Consider the following 25,751-nt stretch of genomic DNA (forward strand, 5'->3'; position numbering starts at 1 on the left):
ACATCACACTGGTGACTGTCCCTTACAGTGAATGGGACAAATCACACTGGTGACTGTCACCAGTGGGGTTCTGCAGGGCTCCATCCTTGGCCCTGTGCTCTTCAATGCAGGACTGGAAGGAATACTGAGTAAGTTTGTGGATGACACTGAATTGGGAGGAGCTGTCAACTCCCTTGGGGTCAGAAAGGCCCTGCAGAGACCTCCACAAATTAAAGGGTTGGGCAATCTCCAACGGTGTGAAGTTTAACAAGGGCAAGTGTCAGATCCTGCACCTGGCACGGGGCAGCCCTGTCTGTGTGTACAGACTGGGGAATGAGAGGCTGGGGAGCAGAGCCATGGAAAGGGACCTGGGGGTCCTGGTGGATGGCAAGTTGGACATGAGCCAGCAGTGCCCTGGCAGCCAGGAGGGCCAACCCTGTCCTGGGGGGCATCAGGGGCAGCATCACCAGCCAGGCAAGGGAGGGGATTGTCCTGCTCTCTCTGCACTGCAGATAATATAAAAAATACTGCAGACTGAATTGCAGTATCTGATTGCTGATTTCAGCCCTCTAGTTGTCTGGAGTAACTTTCCTGTCTTGCAACTTTTCCTCTCTGTAGAGGCTATTTGCGCTACAGAATAAACTGAATATAAACATATGTTTTTATAATTTTTAATTGTATTATAAAGAAAATCCAGAAACACTTAATTTATAAAACCCCTTTCTGCATAGGAATCCAAACTACTACAGTAAATTACTGAGGCTGTAAGCAGAATCACAGAGGTAAAACTTACACAATGAATCTTCTATAAAAACAAACCCAAAACCATTTACATTACTAGAAAACAACCCAACATTTTAATCTTTGAGACTTTTCAAACATTACTGCAATATAATTGTGGAAAAATATGTTACTTCTTAGAAGGAAGTTAAGTATATCCAAACAGATTTGTATCTTCTTCAGTTACAAAGATTGATTTTCCTTGTTCAGTTCCTCATTGCCAACATGGCATTTATGTCCCAAATAAGATTTCGTAACTGATCCATGATCTGCTTCAGCTGCTGATTCTTCTGTTTCAGTTTCTGTGGGAAGAGTTTATTAGAAGTTTTTTTTTTGTGAACAGTTCAAATAGTGCACTCAAAAATTCAACAAAAGTTACAGTGCTATGAAATGCCATATAAATCTTTTTCTCAGCTGTCAGTGAGCACTATTAGTGGGATAATACATCCTCTTTAGAGCACATTCTAAAAATACAAGAAAGCCTCCAAAGTTAAGGACCATTGCTAGAGGGGAATGCTGGTTTGTTTCACAGCAGCCTTTTATCAAAACACCTGACACCTTCAAAAGCTGGAGGCTTGTGGGGATAGGTCCTCACTTTGAAAAGTCTAAAAGAGAGCACCCTAAGCTGGAAGAAAAAATATGGGAAGAAGGTAAATTTATGTGAATATATGTTTTATAAATTTGGTTTCAAGAAAAATGAGGCATTAACAATAAGTTTGAACAAAGCACAGGGTATAGGTGAAACAAATTAAGCTTTTGCAGCCCTTCTGCTATATAGGTCAACTGTAATGCTTTAAGAGTCCTATCTTGGAAAAGGTTTTCCCAAGCATGCTGAATTTTTAAAAATTATAATTTGTTTTTGCAAACTGCAGAAGCATTTGGAGGAATAGGAGAACAGCAAACTAGCTTTCATTTGGTTGCATAGCCAAAACTCAGAAATTATGTCTCTACAGAAGAAAGATCATGGCATCAAGACATCACACAATTTCACTAAACTTTCATGTTTCACAATAATACCCATATTTATTGTTTCATTTATTCATTTTCCTGCTCAAATCAAAGCTGTTAAAAAGTAAGTTAGGTTGTTGTTAACAGCACCCAGTTTGTCTTTCATTTCATTCTGATGTGATAAGATGTCAGCCTTCCAACATCAGAGATCAAACTATTTATTCATTAGGGAAGCCCGGAGTTCCAAGTAAAGTAAAAGCCCAGGAAAGACTTGCTTCCATCAAAACAGAACAAAATCTTTCAGGTTTGATGTAAGTTTGCTATTTGCACTACACAAAAGGCATTAAAAGCATGACTCAAATCAGTAACACAACTGAATTTACTGAAACAGAGAGAAAATGAAGCAATACTCTGAAAATTAGTCTCCTGAATTTTGATGCAGTCAACACAACAATATTTTTAAATTGCCAGCTGGTCAGCTGGGAGAGAAGTCCAGAGAAAAAAAGGGAGCCTATTCACTTCAGACCTGTAAAAACCAGTCTGCAGTAATATGGTAATTAGGCTTAGATTACATGGGGACCATAGTAAGGGAAACATTCCTAAATACAGACTTTGCAGGACACTGGAAGAGATAACACTCAGATCTAGACTCCTAAGAAGGATACAAAAACATATGCAGGACAGTTCATGTGCACTAACATGGAATTCCTAACCAAGTATTTGACAGGCTGAAAAGTGTTTTAAAGAAAAATACGCGCGTTTATCTAATGCCTCTTTCTTTTTCATTTGCTGATGCAAGACTTCACAATATAGAGCAGAGATTCACCTCCTAACTACAGACAAGAGAGAAAGCTAAGCAGCATGTAATTACTACAGCACTGAAATGACAGAATTGCAAGGGTCTTCCTACCAAAGGTCATAAATGCAAAATCCTGATGCTTGAGAAAGCACAAGAGGGATGAGATAAACAAGCATGCTCATACCTGTGGCATTTTTAAACATAATTCTGTTTGCCATCCTCAACATCCAATCCTAGAGAAATCAGTGACTGTTACATCAAAACTATCCGTTTAATGCAAGCTGTAACTCCCTCATACCATGCCATTTCAAGGTATTTCAAAACCCGCATCAATTGAAATGAAGGCTGAACAGCTGGTGATGGTAACTGAAGTCACAGACAGAAGTAAGAACCATTGACCTCTGTTTTCTCCCTCCATCCATGTCTAATGGTACTGTTAAATGCTGTTACTCACATGAACTTTGAGTAAGCTATGCCTGAAAGACTCATTCTGTAATACTGTTTTCCTTTCTTGTGAAAGCATTATGACACTGTAAATTGTTTGATCTTTCTCTGATGCTGCTAGACAGGGGAACATTTAGACAGGATTTCATTTGTTTTCAAAGCATCTGTAAGGACAAGAAGTATAAATTTGTTTATTTATCTGAAGATAATTTTAGATCCTCATTTTTAGTGAGGAGCTAATTTCTTAGCTCTTCTACTTATTCTGGAATCAGAAAAAACATCTAAGATGAAGCACAATCCCTGGGTTGCTAGGCTGTTGAAAGAATAAAGAGAGGAGAAAAAAAATCTACTTCAGAGAGCACAGTCTCCTAATTGAAATGCATACAGTGATCTTTATTACTGATCTTTGACAGGCAGTGGTCCACACCACAAAGTACTACATAATTAATATGTTCTGCACCACTGGAAGTGCTGCCCTCTGCTTAAGACTTTGCTGAGCCAGTAACATCTCAACTCAAGCCTAACCTTGAAAAGCTAGGTGAAATGGTCTTCTTGGGAAATGGGCAAAATCTTTAAGCAGCTTTTGCAGCAGTGACAAATTTTCATTTGAACAGATTGCTTGCAAGTTGTCTCCCACTCTTTCCTCCTTCTGTTGAAATGACTTAGTTGAACTCTAGGCTGCTTCTCAGGATTAACAGTTGTATGAAACAAGAAAAAGTACTTCATCCTACATACATGCTTCTGCTTCTGACTGTTTTTAGATAGCACAGGGAAAATCTATGAGGCAGTTTATAATGAGTTTAAGAGCCCTAAATTCAAGTTACATCTCTCAGGCCTGTTTCTGTTAGTTCCTTCCTGTCAGAAAAGTGATCTGACTGCAAACCTACCCTAGGGGGTCTTCTTTGGTGATGTTAATTTTCAGTGGGGACCATTTTGACTGACCTTGCAAGTATTATGGCCATCATGATGGGGCTGGCAAGGACTGCACCTCCCAGTAACCAACGAGACCTCAGCTGGCTTAGGCTGGGTAGGTCATTTACGAAAACATTTACTGAAGCACAAAACCCACATAAATGAAATGAGGTGGGAGAACCATAACAAAGATCCAGGAAACAGCTGTCTTTCAAGGAAGAAAAGCTGCCATAAAGAACCTGCCATGTTTCATACAGATTTGGGTTCAGTAGGACATGGTAATTTCAACTTTGACTGAAATCCATTTTTTACCTAAAGTCCTTTTTGCTTCACTTGCATTTCATTAGAAATCAGTGCAGTCTAGACCAATTCACAACTTACAACCAGAGATGTATCAAAACCTTCCTTTGCACAGTGTTCTTGTCTCTCTCCTCGTTTAAGCTCATGTATCCTTCAAATTTTAAAACAAAAACATCCCTGTGAGTCATTATGCTGCACTCAATCCACTTGTTAGAAATCCCTTATTCAGGTAAAGGAAATAATGTAAACACCATGGAAGAGTAAGATCATATTCCAAGTGGTGCTTGTAAAAACATCAACAGTACCTGTCTAAGTTGTACAGGGTCTTCTTTTGCTTAAGAAAAAAACCAAGAAAAGATCTGTTTCTATCTTGAAAATCTTGTATTGAAGACCATTCTCCTGAATGCTGTGCCAGCTGTGGTTTTTACCTGCTCTATTCAAGATCTACCACAGTACAGGCCAGAAGGACATCTCAGTATCTCAGTGTAACATTAAATATTAATAACCACAGTACTTTTACTTGCATAAATCTTAGCAAAATTTTAAAAAATTACTTTGTTGATTAAGAGTCTACTATAGAGAACTTGGATCACATTCTTTCCTAGGAGTATGGAATCATGGAACAGTTTGGGTTGGAAGGGACCTTTAAAGGTCATTCAGTCCAACCCTGCAATCAGCACGGACATCTTCAACTAAATCAGGTTGCTCACAGCCCAGTACAACCTGACTGTGAATGTTCCCAGGGATGGGGCATCTACCACCTCTCAGGACAAGTATTTTATCACTCTCAGCCTAAAAAATGTCTCCCTTATATTTCATCAAAATTGGACTTCTTTTAGTTCAAAGCCATTACCCCTTGTGTCCTACCACACCAGGCCCTGCTAAAAAGTTTGTTCCCATCTTTCTTATAAGGCTCCTTTAGGTACTGAAAGGCTTCTGTAAGAGCCCCTGGTGTCTTCTCTCCTTCAGACTGAATAGCCTCAACTCTCAGCCTTTCCCCATAGGAGAAGTGTTCCATCCCTCTGATAATTTTTGTAGACCTCCTCTGAGGCCACTCCAACAGTTCCCTGGCTTTCCTGTGCTGAGGAGCCCAGAGCTGGACACAAGACTCATGTTACTCCTTTGGACCATTGAACTGCTGTAGGAAGTGATTCTTGAAGGCCTTATGAAGGTGACAGGGGCCTCTGTGTTTCCAGGTAAGCCAAGCCCAAGAAATTCCTACAGAAACACGATGTTTGTAATAGGAAGGTGACATTTACTCTGTTCTTTTTTTAAATGAATCCTTCATAATGAAATCTCTGAAGTATGAAAGTGGAAAAACCTCTTTTTTTCCTTTGCTAGTTAAGAGACTATCACAATGCTATATGCATATAGCATATGTTATATGCACATAGCTGGAAAAAAATATTATGGAAAAAGTGCCCCCAACACTTTGGTTGAACTCTCTTAGAGCTGTCAAGCAGAGTCTTAACTTATGGCTGCTCAACTGATACCAAGGCTCATTTTCCATCATAATAAATGCATATATCAATCCATTTTTATTTTTTTCAAAGGGATGAAATATATTCATCACTAATACAGTAACTGCTGTGCAATTAAACATTAACACACTCACTGTCCAGTATCTACAGCTTTTCCTGATGTCACCCACAGGCATGACTGTTCTACACTTAGTAGAAATGAGAGACTGAATTTTCCGCCTTGCATCTCATCTGACAGCTGAAAGGAAAACTGCTCCTTCTGCATGTGTAACCCTGTGCTCCTGAAACAGAAACACCAGTGACAACCTGTGCTCTGCTGCAAGCTCAATACTTTTCACCTATTGACCCAGACAGGATTGTATTTATGCACTGATCTGTTGTTCTGAGAGGAATAAGCACCTTCATTCAAATAGATGGATGTTTGCTTCATACCAATTATTTATCGTTTGACAATGAGGTCTGAGGTCTTGTTTACTGAGTACCATCTAAGCTCTGTAGCTTGTAATGGAATTACTCATTCTCCAAGGTGCTTCTCCACCACACTCCTCAGTGTTACATCCCCATTCTTTATATGAAAATCCCCCAGATCTATGATCCTCAGCTACAGATGGCAAACTCAGTCACATGAACACTACAGATAAAACTGCACTGCTGCCAACTTTGTCCAAAGATATTTAAGATTCATGTTCATCTCTAAATTTTGTATTTTAACAGCTTCCCACATATTCAAAGCTACCATGAGCCATAAGGGGAAGAATGAACAACTACCACAGATAATTCGTGGCAGAGAAAAAAAAATTCAGCTCCTAAGAGCTGCCTTAGTTAGCTACTCACTACACACAATAAATCCTTCCTTCTCATTCCCAAATTCCCTGCTTACTCCATAGCCTAATGCCAGTTAGGCAATTCACAAACCAGGATTTTTATAATCTTATTTACTACAATACTGATTCAATCTAAATATTGCCTAGTCTGCCACAAAAGCAGAATAGCTCAAAGAACTCTTGCAGAATAGAAAGTGGGAAGGGGGGAAAAGGAACCAAATGTGGTAATGCAATAAAGGTTGTATAATATACATCTATATGAGGACAATATAGATTTTATAGGCAGCTTTATGCTCACCTTTTCCTAACTTTTTTCAACTTTGTAAGTTCGATATGGTTTTGATATGGATACAATGTGAAAAAAATTGTGTGCAACATTTTATACAAAACTCAAAAGGAAATAATTTATGATCTGGAATAAAAATACATCTGAGTCCTGAGAAAGCTGGTTTATGACATAACAAGACCACTCTACTTAATTTTCTACAGGAGAGGGGGGATATGCTCCTGATGAAAAAGGGAACATTTCAGCTCATTTCCAAGAAAGACAACGAGGGGGATCCAGAAAACCACAGGCTACTCAGCCTAACTCTTGACTCCAGAAAGACTGTGCAGCAAATCCTTCAGAAAGTCATATCCAGACACACATGATAAGGTGACTGGGAACAGCCACACTGGATTTGCTACAGATGCCTTGTGCCTGACCAACATGACAGCCCTTCTATTGAGAAATGACTGGCTGTGTGGCAAGGGGAGAGCAGGAGATTTTCTTCACTTCCATAAAGTAAAATCATTAATAAGTCAGGCTTTTGACACAGCCTCGCATTGCCTTTGAGCAAACTGGAGATGTGGTTTGGATAGGTGAATTACTGGGTTGATGGAAAACTGGCTGGACTATGGGATTCTAAATGCTGGGATCATCAGTATTAAGATCAAGTGCTAGTTGGTCACCCTTGAAGCTTCTCATATTGATACTAAGGTGAATATTCTTAATATCCTCATTAATGACCAATCACACTTAATGACCTAATCACCATATCAAAGTTATCAAATTGATGGGCAATGCCAAAATATACTCAGTGATGGCATACTGGATTCAGAGGAGCCTCATCAGGTGGGAAAGGCAGGCCAACACCTATCTCAGGAACTTCAATTAAAGCAACATCCTACATCTGCACACAGAATAAACTCGTACAACAGCACAGGCAGAGGGCTGACTGAATAGAAATAAAATTTGCAGAAAGGGATCTGAGGTCCTTTTAGATACTTTCTAACAAGTTTAACAGGAGTCATCAGCAGATCTTTTTTGCAACAAGGAAGACAAACTGCCCTCTGCCCTATATTAGCAAGAGTGTATCTCTCAGGTCAGGTGAGTATCTCTCATACTCTCCTCTATTTGGCTCTGGAGAATGACTGACCAATTTAGGGATCAATACAAAGCTCTGTCATACCGGATAATGCCCAGTGGGGGGCCACCACAATGATTAAAGCTGTGTTTGTTCAATCTTAAGCAGAGAAGGCCAGAGGGAAGGATCACAGTGCTATCTTCAGCCACCTAATGAAGCTCACAGAAAAGAGAAAGCTGGACTCTTCTTGAGTATACAGAGCAAAAGGATGAGGGATAGTGAATAGACAAGTTATGACAAAAAAAAATCCAATGTAACATTAGGAAAATTTTCACAGTAAAAGTCAACCATTAAGAAGGGCCCAGAAAAGACAGAATTTCAATCCTTACAGGTATTTGAAATGGTGGAGCATGGACATGACTTGGAGAAGCTGGATCTAATTTTGCTGGTTGACCCTGTCTTGGGCTGGGGGCTGAACCAGATAATCTCCAGACCTCCCACTGAGCCAAAATTCCTCTGGTTCTATCATTGCAGAGAGTCAGTTTGGTACTCAAAAATTCATGGAGTTGTCTCCAGTGCAGATTAATCTGCCCAGAAGGTGTCCAAGTAACTAATTCTCCCCCTCTCTCCAAAGTGTTCCTTCATGCACACTCATATTTTGGGTGAAAAAGGACTCTGCACATATCAAACCAATTAAAATAAATGCAAATACTCTGAAAGGTGGTTTAAAAGGAATTTAGGTTTTCTTCATAGTCCTAAACAGCATCAGCTGCCAGGCACAATGTTTGTGCTACTAAAAAAAGCCCAGAGCTAAACTTGTTACTTAAGCTTAACTTAAAAGTCTGTCACTTAGATTGTCTTTTTCTCCTTAGCAAGATCACTGTTAAACACTTAACAAACATTAGTTAAGAATATCAAATACAATTGTTTTCTAAGGGCTACCTGGAATGCCCAAATGCTATTTTGCTTTGTTTTCACCCAAATGTACCTACACTACTCATTATGTGATGGTTTTCCTAAGTGCTCCATTGAAACCAGACTTACAGCATGAATGAAACCTAAGCTGTACTTGCTGCATTTCTCAAAGTGAGCACTAAAGAAAACCATTGATAGGACAGCAAAACAGAATAAATAATTCTCAAATTTTGATTTGGTATTTCTGTTTCAAGTCCTGTCAAATGTACTACAAGACCACAGACTGAAGGTGAGCCTGACATCTTGAAAATAATACTGATCATTCTATACTTTAAAGATAAAAAACTTAAGAGACAGAATATTAAACACTTGAAAAACATGAGCAGGAGAGGAAATCTTGGGAACATCTTCCACTTGCTGCAAATAGATTAATTTCAATGAAAACTGGATCAAAACATGTACTAAAAGACCAATTCAAGTGCTAAACTGATTCTGGAACAGTTATTTATTCCGAAAAATTCAACCACCTCAACGATTTATAAGCCCTGAAAACATATACAGATAAAAAAGAATAAGATACATTTTTGGGAACTGCAGGAGAGAATTGTTTAAGACAGATAGAGATAGCCAGTGCTCAAGAAATGGTTTGTTTTGTAATAATGGTAGAAGCTTCTTACTGTGGGCAAAACTCCCTTGTGCTATAAAGCTTAATAGGTTTTATTTAAACCTACAGTTGCTAATTACTACTGGATTGCTAGGACAGAAATTCATTGCCTTGTAAACTAATCTATATTTTAAATTAACAGACAAGTACTTACATAGCCAAGGTCAGCACATTCGACTTTCTGACCTAAAAGGTCCCAAAATAGCAGAATAACTAAGTAAAAAGGTGTCACAGTAAACCAAGATGAAAAGCTCCTGCAGTTTTTAGGAACTCTGTTACATCATCAGGTTCTCCTGCCCCATGAACGGGATGGTGAGCACAGGAAGCACCCGATGCTCCCCTCCTCCTCCTCCTCCTCCTGCTGAGGGTACTCCCTTCCCAGACACCTGCAGTAGCAAAGGAAAGCTGCTGTTTTTCCAGTCAGTGGTTCATGGAATGAGGAGATTTTGATGTGAGAACATATGATCCACAAGGTTTATAAGAGCTATTACTAGTTTTGGCAGCATTCCACACAGTGGGGCAGTTTGTGTCTTTGACTAAAGAAACCACACTGGCTGGGGCATCACAGCAAGAAGGGCAAAATTCAGAGACCCATGGCAGTGTAAGAACTAATTCAAATATCACAATTCAAATATCACAATAGTGGCAAAGTCCTGGGTTATTGCAACAGTGATTTTTTGGTACCAATAACATGTAAGACTGAAAAAAATAATGCTTATCAAAGCAAAAAGGATTAGGTGAGAATAGGACAAGGAGCTGAAGGAAGATTTTGTCAAGAATATAAAAAGCTTATTTAACTACCATGTTGGTTTCTCTGTCACAGAATTCTCATCAACATTTTGTATCACTGAAATTTTCCTAAAATTAATTCATCAAATTGAGTTGGAGGTGGACATTACACACTAGAGAGGCCTGAAGAGCTGTCAGATGTGCCAGCTAGGAACCAGAGCAAGCCCTCCTTGAACCCAGCAGCCAGTGTTAGAAATTAGGCCAATTATCTGATTCTAGTACCTTTTCTTTGCAGAAAAAAAAAAAAAAGAAGGATTTATATATTTCTAGTCATAAAAGTGTTACCTAGTCTGTAATGTATTAAAATTTGAACTTTGAAAATGGTAGTAGATGTGCTTATATAACTGGAGGGAGACAAAAGAAAATAATCACTGAACTTTCAAAAAACAAGAAGTTTAACTTTCTTTTGCTGCAGTTACTAATACTTGTCCACAAGAATACTAGAGAAAGTTCAACTATCTTGTGAAGATTTCCTGAGGAAAATCTGGAAATTAGGTCTAGGCATTTAAGTATAAATACAGGATTTCACCCTATATTTACATGAAGATTTCAATGCATTCTCAATTACCAGTTTGCTACCAATGGTCCTGCAACACCATCAACCTTCTTAAGGTTGAGAACTCTTCATAAAAATTTATGAAATTATTTTCACAAGATCACACCAAGGAGGTTTAAAACCATATTAGCATACAAATACAACAACAAGGGCAAAACCATGTCACAGAACTATTAAAACCACAGCAAATATGGACAGTTAAGCTTATTAATACCTAAAGATTGCAAATAAATGTGCATTAATTCACAGTACAACATTACATACAATATAATATATTCAACCCTGCTACATCAGCAGTGAAGAGAAAGATTACAACAGGAGAGCTGACAACTTCATTTCCCTAAATTCACACAGTCCTCATTCTTTCCTGTACAATACACATGCATTTTTCTAAATAAATGGGTTATGAAAAATTCAATACATGTATGATTGTGGAAGACAAATTAAAACATTGGAAATATTTTAAAAGCTGAAAATCCATCAATTATTCATTCCATAAATAAACATTTTATCCATTTATTTCTTTTGTTCGGTTATTTTTGTAGATTATAACTCCTTCTTACTGAGCATTTGCAGATATTACAGCTATAGAAATATGTATTTAATCCTATCTTTGTATTTTACAGATTGAAGAAACAATGTTCAAAATTGTGGTCTGCTAAAACTATGTATTTTTAATCTCTGTATTACATTAGCTTTTACTACAGCATAATTATTTTTAGATTTGAATCCCTCTTCACTAATTGTACCCAGTTGCACAATGCCACTCAAACTGAAAATTTAACATTTTAACTCATTTAACTTTTATAATTCATAGTACATTTTTCCTGAATGTGCCAAGATTCAGTAAATGTTCCTCTTTACAAAAGGAACTGTCTTCCTCAAACTGTCAAAATCCAGAAGGTAGCCCTGAAAGTTCTTTACCAATTCACATAATTGTAAAAATATTTACATCTGGTGTTCAATTATTTTTACACCTAAGGTAAGTTTTTAAGATAAATTAGTTCAATGGGCACCTTAGTTTAGTTTGTACTGTCAATATCTAGTGGGTAACACATAAACACAACACACTGTATTCATAAAAACAAATGTCAGTTTTAAAAGAGACACAAGTTAGAATTGTTAGAAAACCCAATTGTTACGAAACTCTACTGCCAGAGGTACAGCTACAAAATAGTTAACTAAAAGGTCAATACTGAAATATTCATAAATAAAAAGCATTTATTTCCAGTTTTCATGGCAGTCATCACACATTCTGTATTTAGGACAGCAATCTAGAAATTTAAGCTTTATGATGTGAAAATGACATTTCTCAGCTTATGCAAATTAATTTCAACTTTGTTACCTTATTAACTTCCATGATTTCCCTTCTCTCTTCGCTAGCAAACCGAAGCTGACTTGCAGCACCACGATCATCATGCTTGGAGCCATCTTCTTCAACATATGGAATAAGTTGCTGTGAAGACAAGAAACATCAGCTTTAGTTAAAAAAAAAAAAAAAAAAAAAAAAAAAAAAAAAAAAAAAAAAACCAGAAAAAAAAGGGAAAAAAAGAAAAGATAAGAAAAAAACTCAAATACCCAAATCCAAGAAATACATATGGTACTACCATTTTCTCCACAGGTTCTAACTACCCAAGAAAAAGTGAAGAGAAGCCTGCTTGCCACCTCAAACCTAAAGGCCTTGCAATGACCTCAGTTGGTTCTTCCAAAAGACACAATCTCAGACATTACCAAGCCTTGACCAAAGAAATTTTGTAACTGCAGGCAGATGCCAGTCCTTCCATTTTAAGATGTTTGTCATAGATAATCCTTGTAGCTGAATTCTGCAGATTGGGGTTTTAAAATTCACTATTCCACACTAAGAAATAAAACAACAAACATAAAGTTCTCGTTATCATAAGTCATTTTAGTGATATCCTGAACATAAATATGACTGGCTTTACACAGCTACTTGGCTAATAGTCTAGTTATGATTTGCTGTTTTAAAGAGCCTCTGTTTGGCTGCTCTTAAGACCAGGCCCACAGTTACCTAAAATGAGTTTTTCTGTAAGTATTTCTCACCACGGTCTCCTCAGACACACAGAAGCACAGTTTGGTTTAGGCTGAAGAGTATCACAGTGCACTGTCTTTTTTGTAAAGCTTGGACAAAGCCAAAATTCCTTGACAAAAATTTTTTAAATGAATACTACTGTATGTTTTCTTCCTAAAAAAACAGATCAAAAAGAAACATACTAGATACAAAACAAAGACTTGTTTCTGTGTCAAAACACTCCCAAGCTACTAAAAATTTCTTAAAGGACAATACCTCCACAAAGTCCATAGTCTGACATTGTTTTTTCTGTCCTGTACTACGCAAAAGTACATCCATGTTCACAAACATATTACAGACAAATGGAAGACTGATAATGATAAAAGTGAGCAAGAAGACATTAGTTTAAAAGCCTGGGAGCAAGTTGCTCATCAAGTGCATATGAACTTCTTACTTAGGTTGGGGTGCAATATTACAAAGTGTTCAGTGCCTCCAGCCTCTGATGGAAAACTTACTTTGATTTATACCACTAAAAATGTAATTTCCTTCTATACAAAAATGTTTGCAGCCATTCTTATTAAGCTTAGCAGAATGGACAAAAGCTACCACACTAAACAATGCTGTGATAAAGTGGCAAATGTTCACCACTTACTACATTTGTAGGCCATAAAGAAGAAGTAGCAGGGCTGCTATATGCTCTTGGAAAAAACTCTCTGATGGAAAAATAAAGTAGCACTCAAAGAAGAACGTTTCTTTAAAGCCTCCCTATCTTTCAGAAAAGATGATAGATAAAAAAAAAACTAAACAAAAAACAAACCTACCAAGAAAAGCTGAACTATACCTAATACACAAAAAAAGCAGGAAATTTAATCTTTGTAGGCAGATCTCCTTCACAATTATCTCATGCCTTGCTATGTTGGTTAGCAAAAAGTTAACAATACTTATTACACGTCAGTACACATTACCAAAAATTATGAAAACATTTATATCAATAAAAATAGAATAAGCAATACTAGTAGGTATAGACGTCTCTTGACTGTGCAAAAAAAAAATAGTTTTGTTGATATTCTGTAAAGACATGGTTAGAATATCAGCCACTAAATAATACAATTGAGACTATTATTGAACTACTGGAAGAAGAATTTAAGAAAATTGATCCAGGAGGAATGGTGTGTCACTGTCATTCACTCTAACCAATAAAAACATGAGGAGGCAGGCATCTACTAAGTTCAGAGAAGAAGAGACTGAGAAGATTGAAAAAAAAACCCAACTATCAATAAAAAATTCTGCTGTGACTAAGTTATCAGTGAAACCTTGCATTTAAAATGCCTGAAGTGACTACTTATTTTCTCTATGGAGATTCTTTTCCATCCTGATAATGGGAAAAAAATGTGAAAAGTTATAGAAAAAAACAAACCAAATGCCACATCATTCCATTGTTATAAGGGAAAATAAGACACATGAAAAGCTTTTAAAGAGGACACAAGTTCAACACACTGTGAAAACAGGTTTTATTTTCTTAAATGGGAAAACTAACTTATTCCCCTGCTTGCTGTCAGGTTTCCAAATACATTTTTCTGAAACCCTTGTCAAAAGTCAGCAACTGTAAACTGAAACAGCAGTGTAGAATGGACTGTACAGAATGGACTTCATTTCTTTACTCCTATTCAGTTAAGAGACTCACACTTCAAATATAATGCTTGTATGATTAAAATTCAATGAACAATCAGAAGTCCATTAATAAAGTTGCCTCAGAATCCAGAGTCAGTAATTAAAGAATTTCAACGTTCTGGGTAATACAGAGCAGGAACAATTCAAATTGTAACAAAACCCAGGGTTATATTACTAGAAATTCAAAACAACTTATGAGGAAGATGACATTTAAGATTTTATGAATGACAGCAGTATTATTAAGAAAAACTTTGGCAAATCCTCCCCCCTGGAAGTTTTATGTTGTAACTTTTCTACCACCACTGCACATTTAAGTTTGGTTCACACTGCCCAGCAGGTTAGGAATGGCTGAGTGAGGGAACTATGGAGGCACAGATTATTGGCTAGATAAAGTAAATAATACTTATTTCTCAGGAGCCAGGCTGACAGGTGAGAGCTTGAAGCAGGCTTTTTACCACTTTTTTCCACTTGTAAAAAATTTGCCCTGATCCTCTTTTTTTCCCTAGGGGAAACAAATTGGTGGAAGTACCAAAAAGCCAGAGGGGAAAAAAAGTTAAAATTTTAAATTAAGTCTGCTTTCTTAGAATCACAGAATCAATTAGGCTGGAAAAGACCTCTGAGACCAAGTCCAACTTATGACAGAACACCATGTCAACTAGATACTAAGTTGCACAATCTTTCAACAAGCTCTAATTAATAAACAGAATTCAGTCCACTGAATAATTCCAGTATCATTGAAACCTGTTACGAGTCTCCTGCAACTGAGGAAGATGGATGATTTGCTATCCAGAGTGGTTATTATGATTTAGAATTTATACATAAATAAAGATACTTACTTCTATGGGAACAGGATCGAGCCCAGCACAGTTTTCATTACATTTGTCATAGACTAATCTCAGTTTTCTGAAGAGTATTGATAGCTGGCGGAGATGTTCCTGCAGCTTTGCCAGTCTGTCTTGATATGTTGCAGTATGATAAGTAACACCATTTGGTAACTTAGAGAACCAAAACATTAAAAAGTTAAAGTTTATGTCATATGAAATGAATAAAGATATCAGACAGGTTTTTGTATATTTTAGAATAAGATAATCACACTTTTCTTATAGCAATCACTGAATTTTTTATTTTCTTTAGTAGCAAAATTACATATTTGATGTGCTCAATCACTGCTGTCAAACACCCTCATGTATTCTACACTTTTGGTCATCATCAATCCCTCTGACTTTTCAGTGAGTGTCTTCACAATGCTTAAATATGACATCATTGTGACTGGGGTTGAGATTTTTTGTCTCAACCCCAGGTCATTCAATTCAGTGACACAAGAGTTATGAAAATACAGAAAGAATGGGAATGATTATTTATCTTGTACTCTTCACAGTGAAAACACAACAGAAATTTGTATGTTTTCTCAGTAAGTAGACCCAAATAAGGATTATGTTGTTTTTACTAACAAAAAAAAAAAAAAAGTTTTAGGTGAAAAATATTAGAGAAAAAGATCAATGAAAATTCCTCTAAATTTACTCCCCGTATGTTACCATAAGCAGAGAAACATAACTGACATATGAACAGACGCCATTGTACATAAAAGAAAACACAGTTACTAAGCATATTGAGAGGTTTTTTTATTGGGAGGGCAATGACAATTCAGCATTTCTGAATTTCACTTAATGTACAGGACTAAACAAATATATTAAGAGTAGCACTCACTTCTTGAACCAATTCTCTTTTTCAGAGCAGTTTGACTGAGTTTTCTAAACATCCTAAGGTGTCTCCTGAGTCTATACATACTGTGTGTCAGTGATAAAAACATGGAAGCTGGGTGTATGAATAGTTGTTTCTCACCTGCATGTTCCTCAGTAGCTGGAATATTTCCATGGTTCGGAAGACGATGTCCTGCACGGTCTCCTGGCCGATGCGGCAGAGCGAAGCCGTGTTCACCTCGCGGGCAGCCTGAGCCTGGGTCCCGGAGAAGGCGCCCGGCGGCATCCCTGCCCCGGCCAGGGGGGGAGTCGACATCTCCCGCCTCGACCCGTCACACCAGGGCAAGCTGCACAAGAGGTGATGATGGAACGATCAAATGCTTGTTTGACTCTATCCCAGCAAACTTCTGTAGGGTGGCAATCCCACTCCTCCCCGTACGCGGTTTTGTCCAACAGCTGAGGCCGGCTCAGGGCAGACACGGCTCCCTGAGGCACCGCAGCTTTACCGGGCGCTGGAACTGGGGGTGCCCCTCACGCACCTCCCTCCCCACAGAGCGGTCAGTGCGCTGCCCCTGCCCCGACCCGTCCCAAGGGGAACACGACAGAGGTTTTTGCTCAGCTCCAGCAGACAGAACCGCAGCCCTGGGCTCCGGTACCCGCCCGACCACCCCTCCCTCCGCTGACCCACCGGCTCCCGAGGCGAAGCGGTGCCCCGGCCTCGCAGCGTTCCCCGGCCCCGCTCCGCCCTGCAGCTGCTCCGGACGCGCCGGTCCCGCCGCACTCGGGCCGTGCCCCGGATCTGCCGGCGGAAGCGCTTCCCGGCGCCCGGCGCCGTCACAGCCGGCGGGCGGCAGCGGCAGGCGGGGCTCGACCGGCTTGGGGCCGCCCCTGCACCGCTGCTCTCCGTCGAGTATCTCGCTCGGGAGCCGGAGCGTTTTCCTGGCTTGCCGAATCCAGTGCGGCTTTGCGGCAGGTCAGCCAGCATGCGGGCTCTTGAGATTGAAAAGTTTGGGCAGAATCCCCAGGCAGATTCACACATTCCCACCACCCCTCTGTCAGATCATAGAACAGTTTGGGTTGGAAGTGACTTAAAGATCATTTAATTCCAATCCCCCTGCCGCGGGCAGGGGCGCCTTCCCCCAGTCCGGGTTGCTCAGAGCTCCGTCCGCCCTGGCCTTGAACCTGACAGGAGCGGGGCAGCCCCGGCTTCTCGGGCACCCTGCTCGGAATACCACCACCCTCGCAGCTAAGGACTCCTTCCTTGGCCTTAAGGAAGTCCTTAGCTAAGGACTTCCTTCCTAGCACCTAAACCTACTGTTTTCCGGTCTGAAGCCATTCACCCTTTCTTGTCACTGCAGTTCAGGATGAAGAGTCCCTCTCCACCTTCCCTGCAGGCCCTTTCGCTTACTGGAAGGCTGCTATGAGGTCTCCTCTCCTCCAGGCTGAACAGCCCCTACTCTCAGCCTGTCTTTGTAGGACAGATGCTCCAGTCCCAGTCACACTGATAAATAGCTGAATATCTGTTTTGTGGGATGAGTATGTATTGCCAGTATACACTTTAAAACCTGTGCTAATTTTATAGCTTTATGGGTACACTGCTATTCCTTCCTGCATAGATACATTATTGCTAATACAGAAAAGCCTCAACACTTGGCCTTCCTGTGTCACAGTATTTGCATGGATATAAACTAGCTCTGGGTGCTTGTACCACACGAGTACAATTGAGGCATTTTTGAAGCTCAGACAAGGCCTCCTATGTGAGGGAGAGGGGCACCCTCAAAAAGAAGTCAGACAGGTTCTGTGAGGCTTGACAGGAATGAGCTGTTTCTAGAGTAGCTAATGCTAACTGTCTGCCTAACAAAAACAATTCTTCATATGAAAAAATCAGTAATTACCAGAGTTTCACTGTCTTTTCTAATTGACATCATATCTAGGATTCTGTATTTGAGTGATTGTGGCAGTAAGTATCTAAATATGCAGAAGAGGACATTTATGTACCTGCAACTTCTAATGAATTCTTAGCACAGTAAAGGTAGTTGTGCTGTATTAAAACTGATCTTACAAATGATTTTTTGTGTGAAATGTTTTACATTTGTAATCCTGTAAAAATAAATCAGAATTTTGATGCGTGGTACACAGCAAAGAAAGAAGAAAGCAGTCAATGAACATTCAGGAACAGAACCATATAAACTTGCTGTCAGAGGCATTTTGCTTCATAAAACATTTTTTACTTCAGAAACAGACTACTGAGGGGAAGGAGCACCCCCTTTCCTAAACTGAAGCTTTTTGCTGCCTGGCTAAGTTCTCCCTAGTACTCTGCCTTACTCAAGTTGCAATATAAATAACTATATTTTAGTGAAGATCTTAGCATAAAGGATACAAGTGTTTTCTTAAGCAGAGAGGAAAAATGGTTTATAGAAATAAGAGGAGGATATTTTCAGAAAGCAAAAGAACATCCCATGGTGTCTAGCTAGACAATACTTGGGAAGAGCAGCCTCTGGAGAACTTCAAAGGGCTTGTTTGAAGCTTTGCTTCTCATTTCACTGTACACTAAGAAAATGAGGCAAGAACTGTTCAAGTGTTGAGCACAAAGGATATGGTTTTCATCTTCTGATTGCATGCCCAAGAGCTCTGCTCACAATGCTGAACCTGCTGCCTCAAATCCGATGGCAGAAGAGTAATGAGGGATTCTGACCACCTACTGTTCAGGGCTGCTGGCAGACTCCATACAGAGTGGTATCCTGCAGTATAGGGCTGCAATGTACAGTACAACTGAAATACAGAGCCAAGTCTGCACATGGACAGTGCTGGAGAATGTTCCTGGGAGGCCTAATATTCTTCATTGCCACTCTCTGGAACCATCTGAGTCTGGGATTTCATTCCCAGACAAAGGAATCTTCTTTTAGATAAGAATGTTTTTCTGGTCAAAAGAGATAAGGATGAATTTGCTTTTAAAAGCAATCTATTAAGCAACCACTCTCTGTGTTCAGTTTGGGCCAAGTGGTTTCATCTGGAAGGTGTCCAAATCAGAGATCATCTTTTATATCCATTTCAGTTTCTGTGGCATCAGTTCAAACCAGTGTCTTAGGACTCTGCTGCCTTTGTTGTTGGCTTGTAGGGAAGCTACCAGAAACCTAACAAAGAGCCCATGTCTGTGTGTAATACTCTAGTCCAATCAACTTTAACTCAAATTTGAAATTTGAAGGACTCTTTAAAGAGTAACTACTTCAGTGATTATAATTTTCACCATAATAATGGCTTTTGAAATTTTTTTTTGTATTTTACGATATACCCTGAGAAACTCCAAAGATGGTTTTGCTGTGCTCTATAAGGAGAGTAAAAATCCTCAGAAGTGAGGGAAAAGGATAATTGTTGCTTTTGTTCAAATAATTTTCTCTAAATCGGTTGATAACACTTGCAAGGCAATGTGAATCATTCTGTTTAAAAATAAACAGAACTGGTGAAATTCCTGGATTATCATCTGTTTTCCTCTAAGAAAGAAGAGTTTACTCCCTCACAAGTCTCCTCACACTATTCCTGAAGCAGCAGTGCTTTGTTACTGCTCTCAGGGTGACAGATGGGCTTAGGGGAAATGTGTTAACCACGGAAGGACTTTCATTCTCCACCCTGTCCCATTCAGCGTTTATGTGTTCATTCAAGGAGAAATAATGGGACTTTGTGGAACCTTTGCCAACAACAAACAGGCATGGCACAGTTTTACTGTTACCAAGCTGTGGTAGATAACAGTATAGCACATAACTTTTTTTAGTATGTGGCCAAGACTTAAGGTAGGTGCAGTTTAATTCAGCAGAGATTATGTTTATAGACCAGAGGAAACATTTAATGGCTGTGATTAGGTGAGGAGGACTGGGTGCTTGAGGAGTTTTTTTTGTGTGACAGGGGGGGTTTTGCAATGGTTTTTCCCACATCCAGGCAGGTATTTTCATGAACTATGAAAACATCCATTTAGAGGGAAGCAGGGCCATCTGTGGTAGTGCTATATAAGATGGGATAAATTAGACAGGCTCAGAGCCCAAAGCATCAGAGCAGAGAGTGATACTCCATGCCCCTGCTCAGTAGGGGTGAACACAGCTGTTTTGTGGACCAAGGGGAGGCTGGAGTTGAGCAATGAAGAGCTCTCTGCCTTTACAGGATTCCCTTGCACAACCCTTGGTGCTGTAGGTGATGGAAGGACAGCAAGGAGAGCGAGATGGAAGGGGCTCAGCCTTGCTGCTTGCCTCTTGCTTCTGTCATCTGTGTACCCATAAGCAAACGTGTCTATAGTTTGTGTGTGCTAATGACACGGTCTGCCGGGCCACTGAGAAGCAGGGTCATGCTGACTGGGTTTCATACAGGTAGTAACCAACTTCAGTGGTTTGAATTGGGCTGCCACAGCCCAACCTCTGAATGTTCACAGAGTGGCCAGAAAAAATGATCAGGAAACCTCTGATTTCAAAATGGCTTTATGGGGTGATGTGGCCCCATCACACTCCCTCATTGTCCCCCTCTCCCTCCTCAGCAGTACAAGAGGAGAAAACAGGATGGAAACCTCGTGGGTTGAGGTCTGCATGTGGATGCACATCTTCCCACAGACTGGTCCGAATGGCGCTGCAGTGGCTTAGACGCTGTCGGGCTCGCATTGACTCCATAAGCCAGGGTCAGTGTGTGGGTTACTATATTTACTATGTGGGTTTACTATTTCCCTTAGGATAAACATAAGCATTAACAGAATACGGGGAAGTCAGATGCAGAGTGACAGTCCAGCCTTCATGTGGGCTGTTTAAAACATGATGTGGCTTTTGGTTCACACTCTGCAGTGGGTCCTACACACCATTACTTGATCTTGACAGGCATGTTGTATCATCAGTTCTTGCTTTCTCTGTAGTTTCCTTCTTGACATTCAGCTCAGGAATGTTGCCCTTGGCCCATTTCATATTCCTTTAAACACCAAAGAACTAGTTTTGTAGTCAGTTGTTTCTGGCATGAAGATTGTTATCCTTCCCCATGTTTTATGTGATGGGCTGTTATGCCCAGCAGCTGGTACTCTCCCTGTAACTGTGACAGAAGAAAAAGGAGCAAAAAGAATACCTTATTCCAGGGTATCACAGTGCAGAAACATCATCCTGGTAATTTTTCTGCTTTTGCAGTTGTTCATTTGCTTGTCTCCAAAGACACGTGGAAGTCTCAGCATAATCTTGACATTGTGGCTTCAGACCCAAACCCAGAAGCAGATGTATCATGTCTCCTTTGGTCTCTCACTACCCAGCACCTCTCCTGCAGCCTTCAATTGTATTGGTTCTCCAAGTGCTGAGACTGAAAATTATTTAAACAGAACAATACCAAGTTTCTCTCCTTGCCTCAAAATAGCTGTGGGCAACCTGTGTCTTTTTGTACTGGGCTTTTAGACATTCCCCCCCCTGCCCCAGTCCTATTTTTCCTGAGCAAATGGTCTCATATGGGACTAGCTGTTTGGAAGAAGAGGCATTCCAAATCAAAGTTTATATGAATTCTATGTCTTCATCAGCTAAATGTGCATTTGTGACACCTGTGGATAAATTTTCAGCATGCTTGTTTGATGACTTCTCTTGGGGCTTGCAGAAAAATGGCTTGGAAATGGAACATTTGCAAAGAAGCGGATGCTGGCAAGAGAAAGCATTACAATGAAATGTAAAATATGTGCACTGTAATTTATACAGGCAACTAGCTTCTGGAAAACTTGACCTCTGGCCAGCAGAGGACAGAAACATATCCAAAGAGACCGCTGAAGCAGTGACTGGTACCCGGTGGGATAGAGATGGAGGGACTAATTATATTTTCACAGCTGTTACACCAGTGCTGGAAGTATGTTGATGACAAATGACTTTGTGGTGGACTTCACAGTAGTTAATACAGGAGAAAAGCTAGTCTGCCCTATCGTTTGACTGCTTATGTGCTATTAGCATTATAATCAGGAGTGCAAGGGTGGTTTTTCCCTTCAGGGGTCATTGCCAGTATGCAGTTTCCCTTTGTTGCTCCACAGTTGGAGGCATGGTTCTCATTAAGGTGTTGACAGATGATATTCCTGTGACTCACCACATAGTAGGAGAGACAGAGAGGTCCTGTGCTTATTTTGTTCCTAAAACATATCCTAGTGTGTGAGGGGATCCTTGCTGTGCTCTGTGGTACATGGATTTTGTCTTAGACCCTAAAAGGTTCAGCAGCCCAGGGTTTCTCTCTTCATCTGTCTCAACTGATGTTTTATTTCTCTCTCTGAGTGTAAACCCCTAGCAGTAGGTGAAAAATTTCTCTGCGACTTTTCAGAAACAAACCCACCTCACCCACTGTCATTTGGGTGAGCATTGAGCACCCATCAGTGGATTGCAAAGAACATTTGTATTCTTGAAGTATAATAAGGCTCATTTTTGTTTCTTGTATCTGTGGTACAAGATGTTTTCTTTCACCTTAACTTCCTTCTTATGAGCAGAATTGTGATTTATTCAGTGTCAATCAAGCTAGATTCTTCAGCCTCGTTTCTTATTCACAGGTTCCACAACCCTTTCTGCATATGAATCAGATATTGCATGTAAACATGGATGGCATGTAAAATAGGTTCAGCCATTCTGGTGCTACAAATCTGGTCCTGGGAATTTTCACATCCTGGTCAGTAGCTCCCCTGCGTGTGTGACCATCCGTAGACTCATTCTGTGTCCTTCACTCCCTCATTGAACATTCATGCACACAATATATTCATCCCAAGATACATTTTGCTCTTGTTGTTTTCTTCTTAGTAGATTTAGAATGATTTAAACAAACACAGACATACATTATGTGATTGTGTCAGATGCATTATGGTAGCAGCAGAAGACTTCAGGTAAGAGTATAACCTCATTCTGCTGTGTGAGTACAGAAGAAAACAGTCCTTTTCCTTGATGGTTTATGATTCAGAGATTGTATATTTCATAGCAAAGAAGTAGATAGATTAAAAAGGGACCTAATGGCTCCTGGATAAGGAGGTTGGAGTGTCCTAATTTACCATGAAAGGCATCAACAGTATAGATGGCAATGCAGAAAAAATTATAAGGGCATGAAAGATGTATAGTGCGGGTCATGTCCACAAAAGCCATCATCACTCGATGCAAGTCAAATGCCACTTGTGTCTTCCCAGTGATATAAGACTATATGAAATAGGGAATGGAATAATAGATAGGAAAAAAGCATAGCTGGAGGCAGATGTTTGAACACAAATCATCCTTCTAGGCTGATGCATTATTGCGGGGTTCCTGGACTGACTCACTGGCATTATTTATGCAAAACTTCTGGCCACATTCCCTCTGTGCAATATTACAAGCAATATATTACAGAATGGAGGATGTCCTCTATTTCCCCAGAGTTTTTTGTCCTGTTCCTATATAACCTTACAGATGTATATCACAATTACCAGAAGCAGTATATTTCTCATTATAACCTGAATCTATACACAACATCTGGACATTTTTACTGACCACATTCCCATCTAGTGCAGGCTTGGATGATGGCAAAACTCACCATCTTGCTGGATCTGTACTGATTGCACATTATCTTTTAGACTTTTTTCCTTAAACATCATGTATCCTAATTTCATTATGGCACGTTGGAAAGTTTTTTGTAGCTTGTAGGGTATGATATGTAGTGAAGCAGATGTTCAATAGACTCTGTATGACTGCAACTGTACTAATAAATTAAATCCTCATCAGGCTGTTCTCTGGGTGCAAGGCCAGTTGGCATTGAACAGTCTATATGAGTAATATTTGACTCCATTAAACTTTGGGAAAGTGCAGCAACACACACACACTGCCTGCTGGAAAGGATTGCTGTCTCCTGGTACCTCCCAGATGGTTGGTGGTACAGTGCTACTGACCATGGTAGTCTAGTTTTCTTTTTGCAATGCATTCTTTCCAGTATGTACACTATAACAAATGCATTTTTTAATTTGCTTTAAAGATCAGTAACTTTGAAATGCAAAATGAGATAGAGGAAAAGCAAGCTACTAAAGAAGAAACTTCACAATCTTGTAATCCATGTCATTTTTAAGAGGATAATGGAATTTGGTGAACTTTTTTGTTTTTTTAATTGTTATAGGGGCTTTTTTAATATGAAATGTGACATGAGCAGTGCTTTCTCCACGAACTGTGTGAAGGGAGAAGTCTGGTGTTATTTCAGTTTCACAGGTTTGTCAGTATCTGGAACAAGGCTTTTCCTGGAATGAAAATGATAATTAGTGATCTGAGATCTAAGTGTGTTCTGAGGTTACAACTCAAAAAGGCTTATTAGCAGAGTGAACATACTGAGATGCCATGTGACAGCATGAGGATCTCCAAAGATGGAAATGCTTGCAGAATTTGGAGAATTCCTGCTTTGGATGGCTTACTTCCAGTCATCTGTAAGTAGAGACTTGGCCATAGCTAGTAGCAATGCTTTTGCTGAAAATATTGTTAACAAGAGGAAGAAAGGCGTGTCAGCCCCACAGAGCTCCCATATCAGTCTCTGCTGCTGTATCAGGCTGTTACAGATGAGAAGTGCAGTGATGTTACTTGAAAGGAGCTGCCACAGACTTGTGGCTTATGCTGCTTTGACAGGCACAGCAGAGGAGCTGCCTCAAACCTAAGAAAACTCTCATGGCTGCATCTGTCTTTACAGATATGTGGAAAGCAGGAGTGCAGGCAGACAAACTGTAAGGGTAGAGAGGCAGAATACATTAAAATTACATGGGCACTGTAGTGAAGGATTCTGAGAAAATTCAACTGTTTTAAACCAATGCAATGAATTGCCAAAAAAAAAAGGAGAAACAGAAAAGCACAATAGCCCTCTCATGTAAAGCCTTACTACTGAATCCTTCAAATGGGTCTTCAGCTCCTCTGCAGAACTCCCTGGAATCTTGCTGCATTAGCAGGTGGCATGACATGGGTTTTATTTGCACTGGCAGTGCTGACAAATCACCTTGGCTTCATCACTGTGTACTGTGACTGTTGCAGCTACCCTCCTGTGCCTCCCTCATCAAACTGAAAACAGCCATTGTGGGGCTCTTCAGCTGCAGTTACCTGCTTCCTGGAATATGGGAAGGTTTGATCTGGATTTTAAAAGACCCCATCGAAAAAAAGAAAATTAAACAATTGCAAAGGCCCTAAATGTAGGCCTTAAGAAAACAAAATATGCCAAAAGCCAATGAAAAATGTTTCCACCAGGTATTTTCATTATTTAGAGAGAACTGCACATGTGATAGAAACAGAATTTGTTAAAAAGCCATATTTTCCTCATTCTCAGCTCTTTCCATCTGATCCCCAATTACTCCAGTAAAATCGTTAAAATTATTTTTGTGTGTTTTTCAATGATTTTTTTTTTTTTTTTTTTTTACTTCTGGAATGTGAAAGAGGGAGGTTTCTTTTTGAAAGTGCTCATCTTTTAATATATAACATGAGGAGTAGCAACAGATGTTTTCATTTAACTGAATAGAAGCTTTCAATTAAATGAACGTTTTTGATAGAAAATTTCTGGCCAGCACTATCTGAATGATATATCACATGGCTCTGTGATGACAAGAAAAAAAGTGAAACAGACTAGAAAGTAGTAACCTGAAAAGGAGAATATGAATAATTTGT

General features: G+C 39.6%; 1 protein-coding gene across 2 annotated transcripts; it reads right to left on the reverse strand.

Annotated features, from left to right (window-relative positions):
- Window positions 1-634: 634 nt before the first annotated feature.
- MED30 (mediator complex subunit 30) lies at window positions 635-16,953 on the reverse strand. 2 transcript variants are annotated; one of them, XM_059472285.1, is made up of 5 exons: window positions 16,826-16,953; window positions 16,280-16,484; window positions 15,274-15,432; window positions 12,083-12,193; window positions 635-1,061 (listed from the first exon to the last, which is right to left on the reverse strand). In XM_059472285.1, exons 2-5 carry the CDS (start codon window positions 16,451-16,453, stop codon window positions 966-968), a joined length of 540 nt encoding a protein of 179 aa, XP_059328268.1. In that variant the 5' UTR covers window positions 16,454-16,484; window positions 16,826-16,953; the 3' UTR covers window positions 635-965. The 2 variants fall into 2 exon arrangements, with proteins under 2 accessions (XP_059328268.1, XP_059328278.1); XM_059472295.1 differs by lacking the exon at window positions 15,274-15,432.
- Between the last annotated feature and the right edge of the window lie 8,798 nt (window positions 16,954-25,751).

This window comes from Ammospiza nelsoni, chromosome 1 (assembly GCF_027579445.1).
Source record: "Ammospiza nelsoni isolate bAmmNel1 chromosome 1, bAmmNel1.pri, whole genome shotgun sequence".
Classification (NCBI taxonomy): domain Eukaryota; kingdom Metazoa; phylum Chordata; class Aves; order Passeriformes; family Passerellidae; genus Ammospiza; species Ammospiza nelsoni.

Coding starts and splice junctions, on each gene's coding strand:
- MED30 (XM_059472285.1), bottom strand. CDS start 16,453: ATGTCGACTCCCCCCCTGGCCGGGGCAGGGATGCCGCCGGGCGCCTTC. Junction 12,194..15,273: donor TCGATCCTGTTCCCATAGAA/GTAAGTATCTTT, acceptor TTGTCTTCACAG/CAACTTATTCCATATGTTGA. Junction 1,062..12,082: donor AAATCATGGAAGTTAATAAG/GTAACAAAGTTG, acceptor CTCTTCCCACAG/AAACTGAAACAGAAGAATCA.